Genomic DNA, 24,208 nt, shown 5'->3' with positions numbered 1-24,208 from the left:
AGTTGTGTCCTTTTGTAATTTTCCATGTGAGTTGTCCTTATTTTATCTATTGGGAATCATCGTATTTCTTATCTTCCTTGTACTGGCGATCATGGGTGGCAAATCATCAAGCTTTGCCAATGATGGACCCAAGTTCGTACTGGTGTACGACGCGTACTGAAAGTCCTTCAACGACGCAACTCCAACCTCCTTCCCAACTTTGCATCTTCCTACAACTTCACAACAAATGATCAACATGTTTCACAAAACGAACCATAAAAAAACATTATTAGTTCAAAATAACTAAATAACAATTAAAACTAAATAAACTCCTAAAATATGAAATAGACACATATTAGATGATTTAGGTCATGAAATCACTCAAGACATCATAAAATTAGGGGAATAAATACAAGATAAAAACCGACATTTTCTTGGTTATCAATCTGTATCAGTAAGTTTAGAAAGGTCAACGTCTCTCTATAAGCTTTCTTTAAATCAATCTTTGAGATCACGAAATCCTTTTTTCCATGCATATGATTGAGACTAGAAATAGCTTCCTCCAATACAAGAATATATTCAACAATGTTTCTGCTCGGAAACTTTGATTACTAGACGCAATATGAAGATGGATCTAAATCTCTAAGAAACCACAATTTTATAAATAACTTTGCAAGGAAAATAAGGCGTAATTGAGTAACTCATGGCACTTTGTAATCAAAGATATGAGAGTGTGATTCACCTAGTTCATCTTGTTGGGATTAGAAAAAAAAAATCAAACACAAATTTAACAAAGAAGATTAATACAGTGAGTTTCTTGGCAAAATAGTTACATGAACAATCACTAACTAAGATAAATTGATGAGCCGAGCTTGGTAACACAAATTTGTGACCTAAATAAAGGTATTAAGATGTTGAAAAGTATTTGACGTGTGTAAAAATAAAAAGGTAAATTGACGACAATAGCGGCCTCGAGGCAAAAGAAACATAATCCGCCTAGAGTTGACAAAGTTGATGAATTAAATGACATTACAATGGATATCATGAATCATGAGGAAACAAAAACAAAAGCAAAATCTTTTTTAGGACCTTGTTAACGGTCAAGTGCAGTCCAAGGATGTTAACAAGGGAATAGTTTAAAATAATATTAGAGGAAAAAGCATTAATACTGGAGGAGAGTGCATGTTTTCATAAGATTAACTCAGTACCTCATGCACTTAAAAAGGAAGGGGGTAATTCAGGGACGGATCCAGAAATTTCAATAAGTGAGGTCAAAGTTATTTATCATAAATATTTCTAGAAAAATATGTAAATTTATAACAAATAAAATGATGACATCATTATCATCAACCAAAAATTAGAGATTACAAAAATCATGTCATTGTATATACGTAAAATGAGGACAACTTAATATTGAAGAATTACAATTTTAATATTATTTGCTTTATGTGTGACTTCATATTTTGAATGTGTTGCAAGATATTTTTCATTTTTGCCACTATCAAATATATTACTCTCCATGTATATTACCCGACAATCATTAAAAAAAAAATGATCTCCCTTACAGACACGCAATTCATTCTTCACAAAGTTAGTAGAGAAACTTCTTTCAACGGTTGCAGTTGTCACATGCAATTGTGATGATAACTTTAAAAGTAAGTACATCGTTGGATAAACTATACGTTTTTTAAGTAATTTCTACCAATTTTCTTGAAAGATCACTAATCTCATCTAAATTACAAAATTATTCACAAGAACTAACATCCATGATATAATTTTTAATTGATTGTCGAGTCCATAGGCTCCAAAGAAGAAAATTATGTCGAAAAAATCGAGCTAAATTGATCAACTTCTCCTTATTAAATGTAGAAACTGAATCTCTTAAATTTAAATTTGCTATGCAAATATGCATTTCACATATCACCTCCATAAATATGTTATTAAACTCTTGAAATTGTTTCTCACTCTTGATTTTTATGCATGGTAATACTACAACTTATACATAGTGTGGGGTCAACATAAAATATCAAGTGGAGGCAAAGTGTTAAAAATCCCTATTATTGGTTGAAATATGAAGCTAAGAGTGGGGTCAGCTGACCCCAAACCCCACTACCTGCATCCGTGCCTGGAGTAATTCAAAACACGACTGGTGAAATAAAGGAAGTAATTCAAAGTTACCTATATTTTAACTTCTGGTTAAGGGAGTAAATAAATATAGTAATTTTTGTACTGAAAGATGTGTAATCAATGCATTAAAAATCTAAAAATTGTCTTTTTTGATTTGCAATTTCTTCTTTTGGCTTCCTTAACCAGTGCATGGGACCACTGGTTAACATGACCCTTTAACTTTTCCTACATTCTTGATGTTAATATGATTATCTGTGGTTTGAAAGTTTTCAAATCCCAAAGATTTCCGTCCCATTTTCCGTAAGAATCAACGTGTTATTGTGAGAGTTTATGTATAATTTATATGTATTTTAAAAGGAGATGATGTCCTAATCCAAGATAGAAAGGATCTTGAAACTCAAAGAACACTTACAAAATAATTTATATTTATGTTTCTTTAAGAACACACAAAACTCAAATCCAAACTTTCAAGGTCAAAATCTATCTTTTAACCACTAGATCAAATCCCTAAAGTTTTGTTTTAGATAAACTATTTCATCATACATCATATATCTAAACACAATTTTTGAAAATAATAAACATTTATTAAATTTTAAAGGCTTAAATATGTCATTAGTCTCTGCACTTTCATCAGATTTTGGCATTGGTCCCTACACTTTATTTTGTTTGGAATTGATCCCTACACTATGTAAAAAATATTGGTATTGGTCCCTCTGTTAACTTTCTGTTAATAAAAAAAAAACACAAATATTGGTATTGGTCACTGCACTTTGTAAAAATATTGGTATTGGTGCCACGTGGCGTGAGATGATTGGGCCACGTGGCACTCCATTAGTTTTGTGTTTTTTGTTTAACAGAAAATTAACAGAGGGACCAATACCAATATTTTTACAAAGTGCAGGGACCAATGTCAAACAAAAAAAAGTGCAAGGACCAATGCCACATTTCAACCAATTTTAAATTGATGAAAAATCTTGGGAATACGATAGATTTAGAGAAATGATATTTGAGAGGGAAAAGAGAAAAAAAAGAAAATAAAAAGAGAGAAAACATTTATTTTTTTATCAAGATTTATCTTTCTCTCATACTCATATTATATTTTTATTTACTTTTTTTTCTCTATTGTTTTTATCAATAAAAAGAGAAAAAAATTATCACAAAATGGTTGTACGAATATCACTACTCTAGATTTAAGAGGGAAAAATAATAAACTTAAAACTAGAAGGATGCTTAAACAATATATTTAGTACATTAAGAGTAATGTTTAATGATAAACAAATCTAATATCTGACTTAAAGATCGACTCGTTCGAGTGTATCAATATCACAGTCACAACTCACAAACCACATAGAATAATGAGTTGTGTTATTTGAACATCTATTTATATGACAACTTTTGAGACGATCAAAATTTAAAAAAAAAAAAAAAAAGAGGTATTGACACAAAAATCAAAACAAGGGTTAAATATGTTTTTGGTCCCTATAAATATACCAACTTTTCATTTTAGTCCCTTTAAAATTTTCCTTCAACTTTTGGTCCCTAAAAAATTTTCAATTACTACTTTTGGTCCCTATTTTTAATTTAATTTTTGTATTTTTTAATAAAATTGTACAGAAATGTGTAAAATATTCTAAAAAAAATTCTTAAAAAAAATTAGAATTTTTTAACAAAACACAAATAAAATATGAATTTTTAACCGTAAAAAATATAAAAATTCATATTAAATTCATGATTTGTTAAAAAATTCTAAATTTTTTTTGAAGTGATTCTTATAATATTTTGAATTTTTATGGAAAATTTTATTAAAAAATATGAATTCTAGATATGAGTTTACTTTAAAAGAGGGACCAAAAGTGAAGATTGAAAATTTTATAGGGACTAAAAGTTGAAGGAAAATTTTAGAGGGACTAAAACGAAAAGTTGACATATTTATAGGGACTAAAAACATATTTAACCCTCAAAACAATAGAGAGAAAGTAAAAACATAATACGAGTGTGAGAAAAAAAGTTGTCACAAAAATTGTCTTGTTCCAATATTAATTCTACAGTTAAAAATGTTTTTGGTCCCTATAAATATACCAACTTTTCGTTTTAGTCCCTCTAAAATTTTCCTTCAACTTTTAGTCCTATAAAATTTTCAATCACTATTTTTTAATGAAATTGTGTAGTAGAATATTGTAGAAATATTTTCCAAAAAAAATTAGAATTTTTTAACAAAACGTAAATTTAATATGAATTTTTAACCATAAAAAATATAAAATTCATGTTTTGTTAAAATATTCAAAAAAAAAAAATTGGAAGAGATTCTTATAATATTATGAATTTTTCATGAAAAATTTTATTCAAAAATATGAATTCTACATGAGTTTACTTTAAAAGAGGGACTAAAAATGAAGATGAAAAATTTTTAGAAGACTAAAAGTTAAAACTAAAACGAAAAATTGATATGGACCAAAAATATTTAACCCAAATAATATTGGTTTAAGACATGTACCGTATAATACATACAAATTGTACCAACTGTATGGGTTTGATTCGTTGACGAGAATGGAATGATGTCTTGAGTTCGAAGCTTCAGTTTTTCATTCTCTCTCTCTCTCAGATCTCTACTTTCTCTCTCTTCATTCCAATAACCATTTCCCCTTTCTCTCAATTTCTAGGGTTTTCATTCTCTGCTCCAATCTATCTTCCCTGATCTACGCGGCGCAAAGGTAAAACTTCTCACTCCTTCGTCATTTCAAATTTCAACAACGAAATTTTTTTGTTTTTTTTTTTTGTTTTTTCATTCCAATTTTTCTCTTTTGTTTTTTATTGTTCTAATGAGCTAGTTTAAGAAATTGGGTTGTTTAAAAATTTGATTTTTTATTGATTTATTTTTATTAATTTGTTACTAGGGTTTTGAAGTGATTGAACTGGATTAGGGGTTGTGATTGCTTAGTGTTGTTTAGGGTCAAGGAATCGTGAATGGAAAAGGACAAATCTTTGGGTCTTGGCGGTGGTTTTCCACCTCCATCAGGACGTTATCCGGGTTATTCACCATCTGGAAGTGGTTTCAATGTGAAATCTGAACCCCCATCATCGTCCTATCCGCCGCTTGTTCCTGGAACCAGCTCAGATTCTAGTGGCTTTAGTCATGATATAAGTAAAATGTCTGATAATCCTCCAAGAAATAGAGGTCATAGACGTGCTCATTCCGAGATTCTTACCTTGCCGGATGATATTAGCTTTGATAGTGATCTTGGTGTAGTTGGTGGTGCTGATGGACCGTCGTTCTCTGATGATACTGAGGAAGATTTGCTGTCCATGTACCTTGATATGGATAAGTTCAATTCGTCTTCAGCTACGTCTAATTTTCAAATGGGTGAGGGGTCTAATGCTGCCGGAGCATCGGGTTTGGCGCCAATGTCGGTAGGGCAGACATCAGGAGGAGGTACCTCTTCTGGGGAAAATATGGCAGTTGGTACTACAAATGAAAGGCCCAGAATCAGACACCAGCATAGCCAGTCCATGGATGGGTCAACAACAATCAAACCTGAGATGTTAGTCTCGGGTTCAGATGACATGTCCGCAGCTGATTCCAAAAAAGCAATGTCAGCGGCCAAGCTTGCAGAACTTGCCTTGATTGACCCCAAGCGTGCAAAAAGGTATTATTTCTAGACATGTCATTTTGTACCATAATGTTTCTTAGTTATTTTACATGCTTGTTTGTAAAGCAATGCAATACTACATAGCAAAACACTGTTTTTATTCCAAATGTTATATATTATTCTCTATGGTTTATTAGTGTGTAATTTAGCATTCATAAATTAGGTGTAGAGCTAACAAAAATGCTGTTTGTAGCGAATTGTAATCACACGAAATCATCCTGAGTGTATTCTACCCAGTCTGTATTATTGACTTCCCCCTTTTTTACCAACATGCCGTGAATTCCGCAAAGCTCTGTTTTGTCATTGGCTAATTTCTCTTTCACTATCCTTTCGGGATAATTTTATTCTCCGGATATAGCAATACTATATATCTTATAAACATGTTTAGCAAAACTATTGAGGCAGGCTAGGATATCAAATTTTAGAAAATGCATAGAGTCTTTGAGACAGGATAGGATTTTGGTTTTTAGAAAAAAATTAATGAGAAAAAATCTCAGAAATGGAACTGTAGATTAATTCTAGAAGACCTATGTATAATACAAAAGTGCCTTCCTGTTGAAATTAATAAACAAAAAACAAGCATTCCAAAACATGAGCCACAATAACACTACTTTTTTTTTTGTGGTATACAAAATATTGTAGGTTTTGGTATACTTTGCAATTGATAAGGAGGCTTAAAAAATTGTAAGATTTTTCTAAGGTCTACTAAGGCTTAGTTGTTGTTGTTCTAAGGTCTACTAAAAGAAAATGTTGGAATAGTTGCTGTATGACTATAAAGTCACAGTTCAATTTGTTAAATCAGTCTCTTGCAAATGCTAGGTAAGACCAACTACAATAGACCCATAATGAGTCCAACCCTTCCCTAGATGTTGTCATGGAAGTAGCTCTATAGCACCAGGTTGCGTTTTATTTACTTGAAGGAAAATGGCGACATCTCATTGATAATAACACTAATTAGAGTTACACACTCACACCATTGTTTTGGTAGTATTTGAACAATAGTTACTTTCTAAAACTGTTGTTTTGGTGTGGTTACTCTTCCAAAAAATCACATTATTGGGCCTTTTGATCCCCTCCCACACTGCGACAGGTATTGATGCTCGGATAGAATGTCCTCCCTTAGAGGGCACAGTCTATACATCTTTTTATTGTTGTAAGTTCCAGCTCAATATATGGCATTAGAGGTGTTATTTGAACAACCATTTGTGTGACAACTTTTGGAACAACCATAAGTTTACAAAGAAAAGTAGGTATTGACACGGAAACCAAAACAATAGAGAGAGGAAGTAAAAACATAATGTGAGTATGAGAGAAAATGTTGTCATAAAAGTTGTTACAAAATTGTTGTACAAATACCATTTCTCATGGCATTATCCCCTGGGCCTATTTTGCTTTATCTACTGCACTTGAAAAGTGCTGGGTGTATGAACTATTTTCTGTTTTTTCTTTCTATCTCTTTTTTGGTTTGGGTAGATGAACTTTCCAACATCGACAAACACTGCTTATATTTGTGTGTAACAGGATATGGGCAAATAGGCAGTCTGCGGCTAGGTCAAAAGAGAGGAAGATGCGCTATATTGCCGAGCTTGAAAGAAAAGTGCAGACATTGCAAACGGAAGCAACATCTTTGTCTGCACAGTTAACTCTCTTACAGGTATTTACATTTGTGCTTTCTATTCAGATGTTGGGTGCTTTGATACTGCCAATTACTATATCACCTTCTGGTTGAAAAGCTAATAGTAGGACTATATTAATATTTTTTGGTCTATTATGAACAGAGAGATACAAGTGGACTGAATTCTGAGAACAGTGAGCTGAAGCTGCGGTTGCAAACCATGGAGCAACAAGTTCACTTGCAGGATGGTAAGTCCACGACATTATAAATGTTTCCTGAAGCTACTACTCTGCTGCTTTAGTTGCTTCTCTTTCTAATTCTATCTCTGAAAAAGTATTTATTTAATGCAATATGGTCTGTGCGTAATATCCTTGCAATTTACAATATGGTATATGACATTAGTCAGATTTTCCCGATAGATTAATATATTTGTCTTAGGTGAAGGTGCATGTTTAGTGTGAAGCTGGCTGCAAAGTTTTGTTGTTGGGTTGGTTTTCTGGTTGAATAAAGCTGAAATATGCAATTTTATATGAAATTTGAGTTTCACAGCTTTAAATATATAAGCTTGAGAATATCCAACGTGGACAGTTTATCTTGATCTTTGCACTACTAATATCATGGGAAATAATTCACTTTCTGTTTGTCCTTGTAGCTTTAAATGACGCGTTAAAAGAGGAAATCACGCATTTGAAAGTACTGACTGGGCAAGCTATGCCACCAAATGGAGGACCTATGAACTTAGCTTCTTTTGGAGGAGGGCAACAGTTCTATCCCAATAATAATCATGCCATGCACACTCTTTTGGCTGCACAACAGTTTCAACAGCTCCAAATTCATCCACAGAAACAGCAGCAACATCAGTTTCAGCAACAAATACAACAGCAACAACAAATACAGCAGCAACAAATGCAACAGCAACAAATGCAGCAGCAGCAGCAGGAACAACAACAATCAGGTGACTTGAAAATGAGAGCAACTACACCTCCATGCCCGAAAGATAATCCTTCATCGGATGTAAATCCTTCGGCAACCAAGGATTGTTGAGAAACTGCGCATTGTCGTATAACTTTAGATTTCGTTGTCTCAGTGTCCTAGTGTTGGTAGGTTGCAGCCTTGTTCTATTTTTTATTCTTAAACAGTACAAATGTTTGTAGTTACAGATTTAGAATTATGTGTTGCATTTTGTTATGTATAATACTAAAATTTCTTGGCACCTCAGTTAATTGGCTATGGATAAATCGATGTAGGGATGATTTTTGTCAAATCTACAATAGGGTCTCCTTAGCAATTGTCCTTCCTATGATTTTTAGCATTTCACCTTCGCACAATCAACTGAAGGACGAAGGGGTAAATGCTTTCATTTGTTGGATTTGGATTCCCTGCATATTAGGAGTCAAGCAATCTTATTTTTTCTTGGTAATTGGGCGGTTTGCATTTACATTTTTTCAAATATATTTTAAATGCATTTTAACATATAAGCTGTTTGATTTGATCGGATGGGCAACATGATTGCATGAAATCTGCCTCTTCATTTGTCATGCCTAAATGATCTCTATTCTGGGTAGCTTTGCAACTTGAACTTGGCATACATTGCATAAATATTATCAATGGAGCCGAGGATTGTTAAGAAACTGTACATTGATTACTCACATTTTAGATTTCCCTTTGTCAGTGTGTGTTTTGTAGGTTGCAGGCTTGTTATATTTTTTCTTAAAAGAGTAAATGTTATAGTTACAGATATAGAATAATGCGTTGAATTTTGTTTTGTACTAATATTTATGGGCACCTCAGTTAATTCAATTGGCTAGGATAAACCGAGGTAGGTAGGGATGTTTGTTCTTTGTAGCTATGCAATGAGTTTTGATTGATGGATGATGCGAACATGGTACAGTGCACAAAGATTATGCAAACTAAACTGATACACTTTTTTTTTTGTAACAATTCTAATGGCGACATTTTGTTTTTAGTCATGATCTTTATTTTAATTTGTCCACTATTTTTTTTTTTATTTTTTTTTTTATGAATATAAAAGTAGCCGAAGCACAAAAGGAGGAGATTTCTCAACTTGTAATGAAAATTTTAAGCCTAATAATTTTAAAGAATGATGCTTGAAAGGCAATTTTTGAAATATATGTGATATGAAACTAGTTACATTTAGTGGGTGTTTGGATTAACTTTTGGAGCCTCATTTCCACTTTCCAATGCACTTTAAATGTGAAAAATGTGAAGCTAGAATTTCTAACTTTTCAAAAAACACACGTCTAGAAGCCTTCTACTGCAGTCCCAAACAGTCTCATGAAAGACTATTTAAGTGCAAAAAACACTTGACAACCATAATTTTTCGGCAGAAAGTAATTTTGATGGAAAGTTATGTATTCAATATATTGGAAAGAGAGGCGCTTATTTTTACAATTTAAAATGGCAAGTTCTATGGTACACCCAACAATTTAAGTGTATTGGTACACCAAATCCTTAAATTAATAGTTAAATAAGTTATTTTTTGTAGGAAAAAATTATTTTCTATCACCTATAATTATAATAACTAAATCTTATTTACCAAAAACGTCAACGCAATAAAATTTGATTTTTCTGAATTCTTATTACTCATAGAGAATTTTGAGTATTTTTTTACAATAAAATGTAAAAAAATTAGTATGATTTTTATAAAAAATGAAATGATGTTTTTTTTTCTTCATATAAAATGATATTTTCTAAAATATATATGTCAACAAACACCTATTTTCTTCATAAAAAATGATAGTTAATTTATAAAAATTGTAAGCAAGAGTATCGGTACACCGTAATTTACGGGTGTACCATAGAAGTCCCCATTTAAAATTACTTTGGTTGGAATCCTAATTTTAAATATAATAGTATAACCATGTTGTCGTTAAGATGAGGAACCTTGGCAACTTATTTTATTTCACAAATAACATTTACCGTAGTATTCCTCTTTTGGCACGATCAAGTTTGTGTGTACTGTGTATGGATTAGGGAAAGGGGGCCATAATACAAGTATTTAATGCAGGGGAATGCACTAACATTAAGGAAGTCGCAAATTTGTGGGGTCAACAATATATGGACTAACTCTTGAATCTACATAACCGAGTATCCCGGGCCTCCACCCCCTTCAGGCACTGTCCACTTGATGTTTTGCTTTGGATCTTTGATGTCACAAGCCTGAATATCAAAGCACTGAATTAAACCGTGTAGGATATGGAAGATTCGAAAATATTTGATGAGTAGAGATTAAAAGTAAGATCCTCCAAATTTAAAATATTCTCCAAATCAGTCTGAAAATTTACCTTGCAATGCAAACAATTTTGAGCATTAATCTGCAACTTCAGTTGATTTTGCTCATCTGCAGCATATCTATATTTGAGAAGGATGTATGAAAAACATCAGAGAATGATTCAGAAACTAAAAACCCTTTTGAAACCAAGCTGTAGTAAGTGTGCATTACTCGTATACTCGTGCAGGACAATATCGTGACTCAGGAGCAGCAAACACCGGTAAATTTGTAAGTTCGGGAATCTTTGGGTCCCTTAATCGAAGGTGTGGAGGTTGATCATGCTCATGATTTGTGTTGCTTCTGTATATAAACCAGATATAAATGGCTATGAAGCAAGGAAATGAGCTTGAAATTATGTATGTTGACTAATAAATCAATAATTTCCAATATTGTTATGTTTTGAATGAAGAGTAAATCAATGTGCACTGATTTACTCTTCATTCAAAACATAAAATGAAGAGTCATCTAATATAACTAAATGTGGTTCTTACACATTGAAATTGACAACAAAATTTGACCTCTAACTTTAATTAGACAACATTCTCGTAATAGAAGACATCACCTTACCACTCACCCTCAAGACTCAAGAGAGGCCCATTGTGAAGCCAATTCTTAAATGTGGATGAGCAGATGGCCGTTTCATTACGACAAATAAATTAGCATGGCTCCTAAAAGCTACTTTCGTATTTTTGAAGGATAGGTGGAAGGATCAAAATAGTATTTATCAGAGAAATAAAAGCAGTGTTCTATAGGATCTTTTACCTAAAATTTAGGATATTAAGTATAAACGGATGTGTAAGTGAACTAATTGGCTTTCAATTTGAGTTCTCTCCTCCACGACTCTCTATATGCGCTCTTTGAGAAGTTCTTTTAATGGCAAGATCAGAAATTCAACCATGCAACCTTATATCTATTTTAGAACACAACTGTGAGACAACCTTTTTTTTCATTTCTTTGAAAAATGATTGCATTCAATTCTCAACATTAAGCAACAGGAGGGAATTAATGTTGCAAAACCTGTGCAGAGAGGTAGGTACGTCAAAGGAGAAGACGCCATCAGGCTTTGGATAGTGAATTGGAGAATGCAACTCTGCAGCCTGCATAAATGTTAAAAAAAAAAAAAAAGGTATTAGTGTCACACTAATTTGCAGTGTTTTATTATAACAAGAAACACACATAATAAAAGCAAATCTGACTAACATCTCTTGATATTCAATGAAAAAGGCTTCTAAAATAGCCTTTATGCCGGAATAAAAGGACCATTTTGTACCAGCCAAGAGGTGATAAATAGCCTATATGTAAATAACAAGATTCATTAACAAGCTTAATTCCTTGAACAATATTTCTTACATTTGTTGCTTCATGATCAGGTTTACCATGCTTCAAAGTAATTGGGTGCCTCCCCTTGAGTATGTAACTGATAGGAAAAACACAAGGGTGAGTGAAGTTCCAAGACAAGAAAAAAGGGAGTAGAGGAAATTGTACTTTTCAGTGTCGAAGTGTAGAAGATTAAATCCATAAGAAAAGTTAGATCTTACTGCTCCAGACCACTTAAGGCCAGTCCTGGAATAAGCCCATATTTGAAGGCCTGCAATAAGAGGTATCACTAAAAAGTAAATATTGCATATTAACTTGACAAACTAAACATAGCATATTTTTTAAGTATCACAAGAAATGAATAAGTACAACTATGTGGAAATAGTTATAATTACACATCGGTCTTACAATTACAGTTTTATAAGTTTTTGTATAAGTTGAGGTCCTACACCGACTGGAATATTGTCAGATTAGTTATGAGGCTTGGACATCTTTCACCTCTTGAGATAGCTTTTGAGGGTTGAGATAAGCCTAAAACTCAAATGCTAATACTGTATCACAACATATCCTAGTTCAATTATTAGTCCAAGATCTTTGCTATTCCATCCAAGGGAGTGTGCTGAGATCCATATTATTCCACTCGCACTTGTCCACACTTCAAATATGTATCTCTCAATGTGAGGGGATGTTTAAGTCTTAAGCAACCCTCGCCTCTTGAGCTAGTTTTTGGGGTTTAAGGATTTTCTTTACTTTCACTTACAAGTAACTATGATATGTATAAGTCCTTAATAAGCTACTAGAGGTTTAAAATGAAACAGAACTCTTCCCATAACTTATAAATTTATAATTAGTTGCAAGGAATATCCCATAATATTGGAGAATTCCAGAGTTATCAGTCTAGTAGATTCTTGGTCATATGCTAGAAAGTTATCTAGCAAGTAATCTCATGATTATGTCCTGAAGCCAAAATCCTACCATGTAATTTGTGAAATCCAGGTTCTCATATGTTAAGAAATATGAGTTTAACGCATTATCAGTGCAAAGTAGTTTTACGCTAACATTCAATATGAGCTCTCTATTTTGCCATGCTATATCACCACTCTTAAGATGTAGTTACAAGAATGGAGTGATGTCGCAAAGCAAAGAATTTTCATTGGAAGTCGTTGTATAATGAAGTTAAACTGACAATGCATGTCCTTTACATCGATAAAAAATAAGCAAAGGCATAAAAACATTCGTCCGACAAGACAATGGTGATTTATTTTTATAATATATTCAAAAGTTAGCAAATGGATAGATATCTATCTAAGATGAGATGGCCTCTTAGTTCAAGACTTAAAAATGAAAGCAAAAATAGCCTGAAAAAAAAATTAATGAAGAGAGGGAAAGATAGAAAAATAACAATGAATAGCTTCACTAACAGGTCGGTAGTTCCGAGATTTATATAGTTCTTCCCATATCCATGAATTCCTCAAAGCATCCCAATATGTATTCATATCTAGACCTTCATTAAACACGCCAAATGCAGCTTCAGCTGCAAGCATTCCTACAAAAAAATAAGTGCTAGTCTATTAGATGCATGTATGTAAAAGAAAATCTGCAACGTTGTTATTTGCATATCACACAGAACCATCAGCACATCGGCATATCCCAATATGTGTTTGATAAAAGTAAGAAATGATTGGTCGATTTAATAAACATAAGAACGGAGACGACCCTAAAGAATCATACATTCCTTAAATTTCACCAAAACTAAATAATCAACATCAGCAAAATATAGAGCAAGTTTCCATCCCCTACCTGATTTCATTGCTGTGTGAGTTCCCTTTATCTTAGGAACATTCAAGAACCCAGCTGAACATCCAACAATTGCTCCACCAGGAAAAACTGGATATGGGACAGACTGAAATTTAACTAGAATCACGTTTATATTTAAATAATGTGCAACAAGTTAAAGAAATAATGCATTGGAACAAACAACACGCAAATAAAACTCTAATATGATAACAAATAATTCATCTAGCTATTTGTCTTTGAAAACTTTTTCTTCATGTATGTCAAATTCCTCTATCACCAATAAAGAAAACAACCAAGCTTTACATGGACCACTGTAACAGTTAGCAGACATGTTGCCTAGACTATGAAGCATAATCATTTCAGAAAAATTATGTCAATGTCGGACACAATGTGACACTTCAATAGTACATGCACTGCTGGACGCTTAAATTTTGTTGTGTTTTTAGTCCATATGTTTCTTGTCCCATTTCCAATTTTACGTGCTTTAGCGTTTAGAACCCACCAAATACCTTTAAATTTGCATTAGAGATCTTAAAAGTTAGGAGTATCCATTTGTCACCCTTCATCCTAGTACATCTATAACACAAGACCTCTTGAGGCTGCTATGACTCGGACATAAAGGTAAATTACTCTACATTGTTTTCGGATTGGTTGCATGAAAAAAAATGAAAGCTGTTGATTATTTATGTACCTGAAAACCACCTTCATTTAAAGTGCGAGCTCCATACTGGATAACTGTTCCGCCTTCTAGAAATGGTTTGATTGCAGGATGATGCTTAAATTTCTGGTCAACCAAATGAGAAACAGGAGATAAGCAAGGAGAAAAAAACTTATTGACCAAGAGTAGAGATCAGAATAAGTGATGTAACTTTCAAGTTTTAGAGAGATAGAGTATCCACACAACCAACCAGCAAAAGATTCACAAAAAATCCATAACATAATTGGCAAATGTGGCAAGATAAATGACTCTATTAATATGAATTGCATAAATACAGGTGATAGTAGAAAAATGAAACAATCATAACCAACTTAGAAGACAGTTGAAGTGGCTTCCCGGGTTGAACATACATATCATTCCTTAGAAGAAATAGCAAAACACTTACAGATGTCATATGACAACCCCAATCATTTACATTGCATAAATAGACGTTCACCCAAGAAAGCTCATACATTCTTATACTAGAAAGATGGAACAACCAACTTAGACAAAACATAAAAGTGGTTTGCCAAGTTAAATACCACAAAAACCACATATTTGAGTATTTTCATTAAAAGGAAAATCACGTCTCTTAAAATACTCAGGCATGTCATACAAAGACAGAAAAATCACTTTAAAGGAAATGTTGAAATTGCTTGTCAGATTATATAAAAGTTTCGTTTTTTCCTACATTTAAAAAATATGAAGATTAAGTAGCATATAATTGACAACATAAAATTTCAATTATGCACCTTAAACATACCCGCAAGAAAAAACTTTACCTGGAATTCCTCATAAGGATTCATGAAAGGGTTCTGATAGTTCAAAGCAACCACAAGACCTAAAGAAATCTGTCACAGTGGAAAATGGAATTCTTGACATGAAGAATATATTGTCAGCAATGAAAGTAAAAAAAAAAAAAAAACTAGCAGGAAATGATAAACTTATATAGTTCGGTCAAAGTTTGCAAATACAGCTGCAGGTGACTTGTTTATAACTTGATATAACTAGTCAGAAAAGATAACCATGAAAAAGTGAGAAAAATGGCTTCATCAAACAGAAATATATCAACTTGCTCCATAGTGGTTTCAAACACATTCTAGGAATGAACAACCATCTAGCTAAGAGACTACGCTCAATCATAAAAATATACAGCCAAATGGTATAGAAACAAGTTGGATTATCATAACTAAAATTAGAAAATTAGCGAGGTTAGTTTTGTGCTGCATGTGTATTTTTTTATGTTTATTTCAGATTTAGAGCACACAATAATGTTGGTGGGACAACATTATTCACAATATGGGGCAGCAATCAATTTTACAAATGAGAAATGATATTCGAACAACCATTTTTTACAACTTTTGTGACAATTTTGTCACTCATACTCACATTTTCTTTTTACTTTCTCTCTTTATTGCTTTGGTGTTTGTGCCACTACCTCATTTCCTTTCTAAAATTTTGGTTGTCACAAAAGTTGTCACATATATGAATGTTCAAATAACACAACTCTTTACAAATACAAATCTTACTTGTCTATCTTTCATGTGATACAGAAAAGATCCTCCATATGTTTTATGATCCAAGGGCCATCCTAACGTGTGAAGTACTGCACCAGGTTGATGCTTTTCCTCGTCAATTTCCCAAACCTAAAGGTATAAGTTTGCAGAATCTAAGTGAATTTGGCGAATAAGATTAATGAAAACACCTATGACTTTCAGTTATTAGAACAGTCAACAATCAAATATTCTTCATGCATATATAATTGAATAAAAAAGCAGAATCATGAAAGATTGCAGTTTTTCATGAAAAATAAAGACGAGATGTTTTTAAAAAAATCTCTTCTAAAATAAGTGAAGTAGTTATACCTCTTTAATTCCCAAAGCATATGTCTGATGTTCTGCGCCTCCCTTCTCTCTAAGGTTGTACTTTTTCATTATTTGCTGTAGGGAATACAGGGATTGAGATTGGAAATTTTACCATCAACATAATAATTGATGGGAAAAGCTAGACAATCCTAAAATTTAATTTTCATACCTCTGATAACGATCCTCGACATCCCTCAGACAGAAGTGTTATTTGGCCTACATGTGATTCAATATTTACATAGTTAACAACTACACCACAGAAAGAACTAAATAACTGGCAAAACTATTGATCCAGATTATAGTCAAGTTGCTGGAGCAGCTAGACAAGCATTAATCAGGAAAACCTTTTTGCTACAAGAATTGAGACAAAGCACATTAACATATGTACGGGATAAAGAAATGTATAAAATGAAACCTTTGACTTCAACGCCACGTTGGAAAGTCTCCTTCTTTGAACCATCTTTTGAGATTCCCATATCATTAGTTCCAATACCGATAACTTTGTTGTCAGAATCATACAATATCTGGCATGGAAATACACTAGTAAACAATAAAAAATATAGAGAAGAGACATCGAAGGAAAAGCTGAAATACCTCACTAGCAGCAAATCCTGGGTATATCTCCACACCTAACTCTTCAGCTTTTGCTCCCATCCATCGTACTAACTGACTTAAACTGTATCAAATGGTCCAAAATAAGTATTTTGGAAGTGGAATTATGAATTGTGAACACGAACATTGTAAAGTAGACAAACAAACAGTTAATTGCTTTTTCCGCTGTAAATAATTGAATAAACGTGTTATAGAAACCTTATTACATAGTTCCCTTTGTTGTCAAAAGGACTCGGGAGTGAAATCGCACGATTCTTTGTCAGAAACCAAAACTTATCAGAAGAAACAGGTGTACTAATAGGAGCCTGCAAATCAAAAAACAAAATTCAATGCCAGTCACGAATTGAAGACACTTAGGGCATGTTTGGATAAATGCTTATCATGATAAGCGCTTACGTATAAGCTATTTTTATAGCAAAAGATAAAATAACGTTAAATTGTTTTTGTATATGATATAAGTTGGCATCGGAGGGAATCGAACATGAGACCTTGAGTAAGAGCACACTCTCAGGTCCTAAGCCAATACCACTGTGTTTTTACAAGCTATATTGGAGACTTATGAAAATAAAGTTGAAAAAAGCTAATGAAAATTGTCATAAGTTGTTTTCGTAAGTTCTCAGAAACAATGTCACAAGGGCTTATGCTAGTGGATATGCTCAAGTAAGTCAATCCAAACAGGCTCATATTTGAGCTTATCTACTGGCATAATCACTTTTGACATTGTTTTTGAGAACTTAGGAAAAAAGCTTATGTCATGTTCATAAATTGTTTTCAGCTCATTTCCATAAGCTATCCAGGATAGCTTATGAAAATAGCTTATAGATTATACAAAAACAGTTCGCCTTGATTTGATATTCTGTTACAGACTTGGCCTTTTTGGATTGACTTATTTGAGTTTATCTTCTGACATAAGTTTTTTGAGACTGTTTGGGAGAACTTACGAAAACAGCTTATGACATTTTTCAGCTTATTTTCATAAGTTTTCTAAAATAGCTTATATGAAAACAACTATACCATACATATTTTATCTTTTGCCATATAAAAGAACACACCTCTTGTTGCTTCCACTGAGGAAGAAGTTCATCCAACGCGCGAGGTTCAAAAACGTTTCCAGAAAGAATGTGCGCTCCTGAGAATAATAACACAGAAATTGCGAAATCAATTAATAGAGCTTTTTTTTGTAGCAATAAATTAACTGAAAGAGAAACGAAGTTGACTTACCAACTTCAGAACCTTTTTCAAGAACACAAACAGATAAATCGGTATCATTTTCGCGGCAAAGTTGTTTCAACCGTATCGCCGCCGATAAACCGGCGGGACCAGCTCCGACGATAACGACGTCGTATTCGATTGAGTCTCTTTCCGGTGCGGTGCAAAAATTACGAGAGATCGGAACTCTAGAATTTGCATGTGTGGACGCATTGCAAGGTTGAAGGTTGTTGAAAGTGCGAATAATTGTGAGAGCATTTTTGGATTTTGATTTTGATTTGAACAAAAGAGAGCTAAGTTTGAACATTCTTCAGACTTTGATTTTGATTTTGTAATATTGATTTGAATTTGAACTACTTCATTCCAATTTTGATTATAAAGTGTTCATCATCATCATCGTTTTCTTTTTTCTGCATATAAAACTATATCATACTTTTTTTTATTATTAATTAATAAAAGCACATGCATACAAGAAGTTGCGTCACGGATTAAAAAACAATTGCAGTGTGTTGTGTCTGACGTGTTCATTCAGTTTATCTGCAAAACGAGTTTATCACATTGTCAGACTATGTAACACCGACACTTCTGATTGAAGGCGTGTCTGAGTCCAACTTGTGTCAGCATCCGACACCGAGACTTGTGATCGAAGGTGTGTTCAGTGCTCAACTCGTGTTAGTGTATGACACCGACAGATGTAATCATACTGAATTATGTCATTTTTTCAAATTTTTATACGTGTCTGTGTCGTGTTTGGTATCCATGTTATGCTTCATTGTTAGCTAGTCTACAATTTTATTCAATGAAAACACATTCTATTTACAGTGCCTTTTGTTAACTTTATGTAATTGTGTTGTATTGAACATCCGAATGTTTGAATCTGATAGAAGGCACCTAGAAGACAATCAAATTAATGGACAGATTCCCTCTCCCTTTGGAACACTAGCAGCTTAAATGATGTGTAAGTTCTACCCCCTTCTTCAAATAAATTGCTTTTGCATTGTTATTGTGTGTCAATACACACCAAATTCTGTGGGAGAGGAGCTCTACTACACGGCTTTAATTCAAGTTTGTTTAATGGCATTTGTGAAATTTGGTAAAATGACTAATTAAGCTGTATATATCCTAATAGGGCCTAAGTTACATGATTAATAGTAATAATTAGCTTAGTAAAATGTATAATTGGGTATGCATTTAAGATATAATTGGTTATGTTTCAATGCATGCAAAGTAAAGGGTTGCTACTTGCTAGATCTGCTACCAAAAGCACTGCAAAAGATTGCTAGATGAGATAGTAGTGTTCATAAGTTGTGTAAGCACGAAGGATTTAATCGGGTTTCGGTCTGAGTCAACGACCAATATAACAGTGCGGTATATGAGAATTTTTCATTTTAGCTTATAGTTTCTATCATCCAAGCTATGAGAATTCAACAACTTGAATTTTTCTGACAGATAGTTCTGCTATCTACATAGTGTTATATCTGGTTTGAGAGATTATGTTCTGGTAAAAATCAGGTATAATCCACGTGTAATTGCATAGATTAATTACTTGAATCAAGTAGAATCGCAATGTCTTAAACTAATTTTGGTAGCTCCCCCTACAAGGAATATGTGATCTATACCAAAAACATAATACAGTGATCATTATATTGCAGGGGCATGGATTAGAAAAAATTATTTGATTAACTAAAATACTTGCACAGATAAAGATTAAGCAATTCTAGCATTTAATTTTACTAAAAGGAAAATCCTAAACCAAGACACAAGAAATTTAACTTAATGCATGACAAAGTCATATTTTTAAGGGTAAGGTAAGGTGGAGATGTGATTATGAGCTACTGTTCCAATCCAAAGCTTTCCTTTCTCCTCTTTAACTTCACTAACCAGCTTCATCACTTTGCCTTCTCGATCTTCAAGAACTTCAAGAATCTTTCCGTTATCATCAAGAAGTGCAATCATTGTGTACATTTTCATCCCCATTGCTTTAGCCAACAAGCTCATTCTTACAGGCAAGCGGAAGTAAATACTCCTCAACCATGGATTGTTACTCAAGACTTCTTGAGGTCCAGTTCGACAACAATCTATTGCCACCCAAAACTGTCCTTTTTCATTCATTCTTACGTTGTCTGGGAATCCTGGAAGGTCGGCCACGCATTCCACTGTTCCATCTTTAGGACCATCTATCCAAAGTTTCATTAGCCTGTCATTAAAGAATTTAATGAATTGATTATTTTGTTGGGCGAATTTCGATTCAATATAGCTGCAGTATGATGTTGCAACCGTAGAGAGACCAATTTTGTGTTGCTAAAGTTTTTTAAAAAATGGTTTGCAGCACCAAGGTAAAAGATCACAATGTGACTACAATTGAGTATCACATTTAACCTCAATTATTACAAGTTGCAGAAAAAAAATGCAAAATAAGTATGATATGTTGATAAAGAAATAATTAACGCAGTTGAAAACCTGCAGTTGGTGGTTTCAGTAAATAGGAGGAAGGATTGATCTTTCGAAATTTGCACTCCATTAGGAAAAACAAGACCATCCAAGACAACATGAGTTGTTTTGGTAGGAGGATCATATCTAAGGAGCCTACCTGTTCCTTCTCCTTCCAACAATATAAAAAAGTGTGCACTGCAAACAATAGCACCCATCATAAGGACTTAGCTGAAATAAATAAATAAATAGGATCCCTGGATTCGGGATCAATTCATTTAACATATTGATAACCGTTGAATTGAGATGACCGTCCAAATTTTATTGTAGATTTTTTCTAATATAAAATACGGAGCTTTAAATCTTAATCATTTGATCTCAATTCAACTGCTATCAACAATCTGACTTTGGTGAATAGATAGCTAGAAACAGAAGAAATTACACTCGATTGTATCTTGTGCTTGTGTCAGTGAAGAAGATGGACCCATTCTTGTGAATATCAAGGTCATTTGCAAAGAGAATGGGTTTTCCTTCGACATGGGTTGCCAATGGTGTAGCTAGTCCTCCATTTGGTCCAACCATAAGAAGACCATAATATGCATCTGCTATGTATAAATCTCCACTCTCTTTGTCAAATCTTAAACCAAGGGGACGCCCACATGTTTTCTCATGTTTCCATTGCTTTGGAGTTGTAGAGTCATTTCCCCTCATGCAAGTCTTCTCAGTCCTTTTAAAAATATCAAGTTTCATTAGCATGAATGCACATATAGACATATACAAACATAATATTATAGATCTAATGGAGTGTATACAATCATGCAATTGCGAGAAGATCAGACATTTCATATCTTGAACTCAAAATATGAATTGTTTGATCTTCATTCAACTATTATAATTGCAATTGGACTCTCTACATTATAATAATTGAATGAAGATTAGATAGTTAATATTTTGAGTTGTATTTGATAGCTGATTTAATCAAATTAGATTACAAATTTCTTGATGATACTCACCAATTGGATGTGACAACTGCAAAAGTTTCCCAACCAAGTTGTTCTCCCATCCATCGGACAACGCGGCCATCGGCTAAACCGGTGTAAGGTCCACGACCCATGTTATCGAACTCAAGTGACTCTGGTCCAAATACTTCATTTTCGAATTCTAATTTTCCGTGAAGTCCTAGTCTACTCATGTTGTCCTTAGGCCAATTCTTCATGACTTGTTTATATGGTGCAACGTTGTGTTTCACGGGTCGAAATTCATGTTCTCCTAGTGGACCTAAATGAAAAGGGTCCATCAAAACAAAACTCAAAAATAGAAATATAGCAAGAACTTTATGTTGTTGGAGAAAGGTTTCATCTTTTAGGAAGTTTTTCTTCTCCATGCATGAAAATTTGTTTTGAATATGGGAATCCAGTATCAAAGTTGAGAAGGTATAAGGCAAGGTTTTGTTTTGCACAACTAGCTAGTAGAACAAGATGTACTTGGCTTGGAGGAGTTCTTATTGGAAGGTTTTGAGAGTTTAAAAGCATGTGTACGTTGCTCATGACAACATGCAAGGTTGGAATTAGGTTGTCTATTGTTGTGCATGTTGAAAGCATGTCTTGCTCATACATATATGTTTGTTTGGTCTAATAATAAAAGTGATAGGAAAGTAAGAGAGAAGAATGCAATGTTCTCATATAGTTTTTTATTGTTTTTTTTTTTATGAATCATTTTTTATTGGATATAAAGTGAGAGAAGGGAAAATGAATCTTTGGAATATGAAAAACAACCCTATGTTAAATTGAATATTAAAAAGTGATTAAAAATACACACTCTTCAAAATGTAAAAATAAAATAAATATACCTTCATTCACAAACCAATATAAAGTAAACTATATTAATATATTTAAATGTACAAATTTTATCCAATGATTTCAAATTTTAAAAAAAAAAAATTACTTTTTCTATTTCATAAACGTGCAAAATTAAATAGGTGTCATATATAAATTATCCCTTCAAAATTAACAAAGAAAGTGCAAAATATTAAAAAAATAAAAAATATTACTTTGAATGCAATAGTTAGAATCCAGTATAAAAAAACAATCTGAGGTAAATACATAACCTATATAACATTGGATGTTAAACCTTAAAATAATTGTCTCAATAGAACTTTGTGTCTTTTTAATAAATTCGACAATCTTCTTCAACTTTTCTTTTTGTACAAGAGTACTTTGTATTTTGAAATGCGACCAGTTTTTATTTCCCATTCTTTTTAACTCTTTTTTAGACAATCAAATGGAGGAAACAATTTTTTCTTATTCCTATAACTTCACTTAATTATTTCCTCCATCCTCTTTTCCACTAAACCAGAAAATGTGTTGAAGTTGGGGGTTAGGTTGTCTTTAGATGTGCATGGTTATTGCATTCTATGACTTATGTTGCAAAAAAACATCTGCTTGAAGAAATTAAATCGTGTGGTTTTATATTTCAAGAAAAAATGAATCATCAAGACCAAATGATAAAGATAAAAATATTCTCTTATCATTTTTTTTTTTTTGGTAGATAGACGAAATGGCAAAGCTATTATAAACTCACACACACAAGTGGATGTACCGGGGTTCGAACCCCGGTCATGGCATCCGGCCTAACAATTTCGGCATTTTACCTTCTCTTATCATTTTTTATTGGATACAAAGTGAGAATAAAATGTATATTTGCAAAATATGTACACCCGCACACTTAAAAATGAAAAAACAAAGAAAATAATCATTCATTCGCAATCCAAGAAGATAAATTAAACAACACTGATAAATTTAAATATAAAATTTTATATCTAATAAGTTTAAATAAATTGATTAATTATAAATTTTCTATTTCATAAGCATAGAAATTAATTAGGTATTATGTCCATAAATCCTAACACGATTGAAAAAATGTCGAAATTGTTGGAGCAAACACTGTGATCGGTATTCAAGTCTTGGCTCCCCCACCCATAAGTGAGTTTTCAATAATTATTGTCATTTCGTTTATAAAAAAAAGTATCATAAATAAATAAGCCCTTCAAAAAAATAACTTGATTTTTTAAAAAATAATAATAATTTGTAATTTTCAATATAAAGTTAAGAATCTCCATATAAAAAAAGTGAAGATTAACCCTTCTTTCTAAACAATGTGTTAAAGTTGAGATTAGGTTGTCTTTTTGTTTTGCAAATGTTGATTGCATTATATGACTTCATTTGAAAAACAAAACAATTTTATTCATACTTTGTATTTCCTTGTAAAAAAAAAATTGTGTGACTTTTTGTTTCCAAGAAAATCATTGAATGCAAAGAGTCCTCTAATTGAACCACACTAATACCAAAAGTTTTTTGTCCAAGCTTAGTAGGTTCATTCACTTAATCTTTAAGATTAGGTAGCCCAAATTCTTGGCATGTCCTCAAGGACTTAAGTTACATATAAAACAATTATTTTCTAATCATATACCATAAGGATCTTATAAAAAAGCATTTGGTAATTCATATCAACAACAACAGGACATATCACAAATTAAAACCAAAACCAATTTCCACAATGGCTAAAAAAACACCTACTAAATTCTCATTCTTCTCGCCTCTTTATTCCCTTTTAACCATAACA

The 24,208-nt window shown here is 32.7% G+C and overlaps 3 protein-coding genes across 8 annotated transcripts; 1 reads left to right on the top strand and 2 right to left on the bottom strand.

The window, feature by feature from the left end:
• Positions 1-4,617: 4,617 nt before the first annotated feature.
• Positions 4,618-8,632, top strand: LOC11432933 (probable transcription factor PosF21). The gene is made up of 5 exons (XM_003597481.4): positions 4,618-4,817; positions 5,001-5,750; positions 7,275-7,407; positions 7,532-7,616; positions 8,021-8,632. Exons 2-5 carry the CDS (start codon positions 5,071-5,073, stop codon positions 8,410-8,412), a joined length of 1,290 nt encoding a protein of 429 aa, XP_003597529.1. The 5' UTR covers positions 4,618-4,817; positions 5,001-5,070; the 3' UTR covers positions 8,413-8,632.
• A 1,626-nt stretch (positions 8,633-10,258) lies between these two features.
• Positions 10,259-18,592, bottom strand: LOC11427139 (electron transfer flavoprotein-ubiquinone oxidoreductase, mitochondrial). 6 transcript variants are annotated; one of them, XR_003009531.2, is made up of 18 exons: positions 18,170-18,591; positions 18,001-18,077; positions 17,147-17,253; positions 16,931-17,012; positions 16,752-16,860; positions 16,506-16,552; positions 16,337-16,411; positions 16,001-16,117; positions 15,254-15,322; positions 14,466-14,558; positions 13,778-13,880; positions 13,399-13,523; positions 12,199-12,248; positions 12,011-12,077; positions 11,678-11,757; positions 10,832-10,960; positions 10,674-10,729; positions 10,259-10,548 (listed from the first exon to the last, which is right to left on the bottom strand). XR_003009531.2 is itself a non-coding variant. In XM_039830874.1 (18 exons), exons 1-18 carry the CDS (start codon positions 18,462-18,464, stop codon positions 10,465-10,467), a joined length of 1,848 nt encoding a protein of 615 aa, XP_039686808.1. In that variant the 5' UTR covers positions 18,465-18,591; the 3' UTR covers positions 10,259-10,464. The 6 variants fall into 6 exon arrangements, 2 of the variants coding, with proteins under 2 accessions (XP_039686808.1, XP_024632579.1); XM_039830874.1 differs by having other exon boundaries at positions 10,674-10,740; positions 12,146-12,248; positions 13,380-13,523; XM_024776811.2 differs by having other exon boundaries at positions 10,674-10,740; positions 18,170-18,590.
• A 1,226-nt stretch (positions 18,593-19,818) lies between these two features.
• On the bottom strand, positions 19,819-22,189 carry LOC11432932 (protein STRICTOSIDINE SYNTHASE-LIKE 13). Its single transcript, XM_003597479.3, has 4 exons — positions 21,601-22,189; positions 21,030-21,314; positions 20,618-20,785; positions 19,819-20,354 (listed from the first exon to the last, which is right to left on the bottom strand). Exons 1-4 carry the CDS (start codon positions 21,969-21,971, stop codon positions 19,955-19,957), a joined length of 1,224 nt encoding a protein of 407 aa, XP_003597527.1. The 5' UTR covers positions 21,972-22,189; the 3' UTR covers positions 19,819-19,954.
• Between the last annotated feature and the right edge of the window lie 2,019 nt (positions 22,190-24,208).

This window comes from Medicago truncatula, chromosome 2, assembly GCF_003473485.1.
Source record: "Medicago truncatula cultivar Jemalong A17 chromosome 2, MtrunA17r5.0-ANR, whole genome shotgun sequence".
NCBI classification, from domain to species: Eukaryota; Viridiplantae; Streptophyta; class Magnoliopsida; order Fabales; family Fabaceae; genus Medicago; species Medicago truncatula.
The sequence above is the reverse complement of the archived record's forward strand: the minus strand, read 5'-3'. Positions and strand labels throughout refer to the sequence as shown.

Coding starts and splice junctions, on each gene's coding strand:
- LOC11432932 (XM_003597479.3), bottom strand. CDS start 21,971: ATGGAGAAGAAAAACTTCCTAAAAGATGAAACCTTTCTCCAACAACAT. Junction 21,315..21,600: donor GCAGTTGTCACATCCAATTG/GTGAGTATCATC, acceptor TATTTTTAAAAG/GACTGAGAAGACTTGCATGA. Junction 20,786..21,029: donor AGCACAAGATACAATCGAGT/GTAATTTCTTCT, acceptor TATTGTTTGCAG/TGCACACTTTTTTATATTGT.
- LOC11427139 (XM_039830874.1), bottom strand. CDS start 18,464: ATGTTCAAACTTAGCTCTCTTTTGTTCAAATCAAAATCAAAATCCAAA. Junction 14,559..15,253: donor ATCCTTATGAGGAATTCCAG/GTAAAGTTTTTT, acceptor TTGGTTGACCAG/AAATTTAAGCATCATCCTGC. Junction 10,961..11,677: donor GTACCTACCTCTCTGCACAG/GTTTTGCAACAT, acceptor GTTTATATACAG/AAGCAACACAAATCATGAGC.
- LOC11432933 (XM_003597481.4), top strand. CDS start 5,071: ATGGAAAAGGACAAATCTTTGGGTCTTGGCGGTGGTTTTCCACCTCCA. Junction 5,751..7,274: donor GACCCCAAGCGTGCAAAAAG/GTATTATTTCTA, acceptor TGTGTGTAACAG/GATATGGGCAAATAGGCAGT. Junction 7,617..8,020: donor ACAAGTTCACTTGCAGGATG/GTAAGTCCACGA, acceptor TTGTCCTTGTAG/CTTTAAATGACGCGTTAAAA.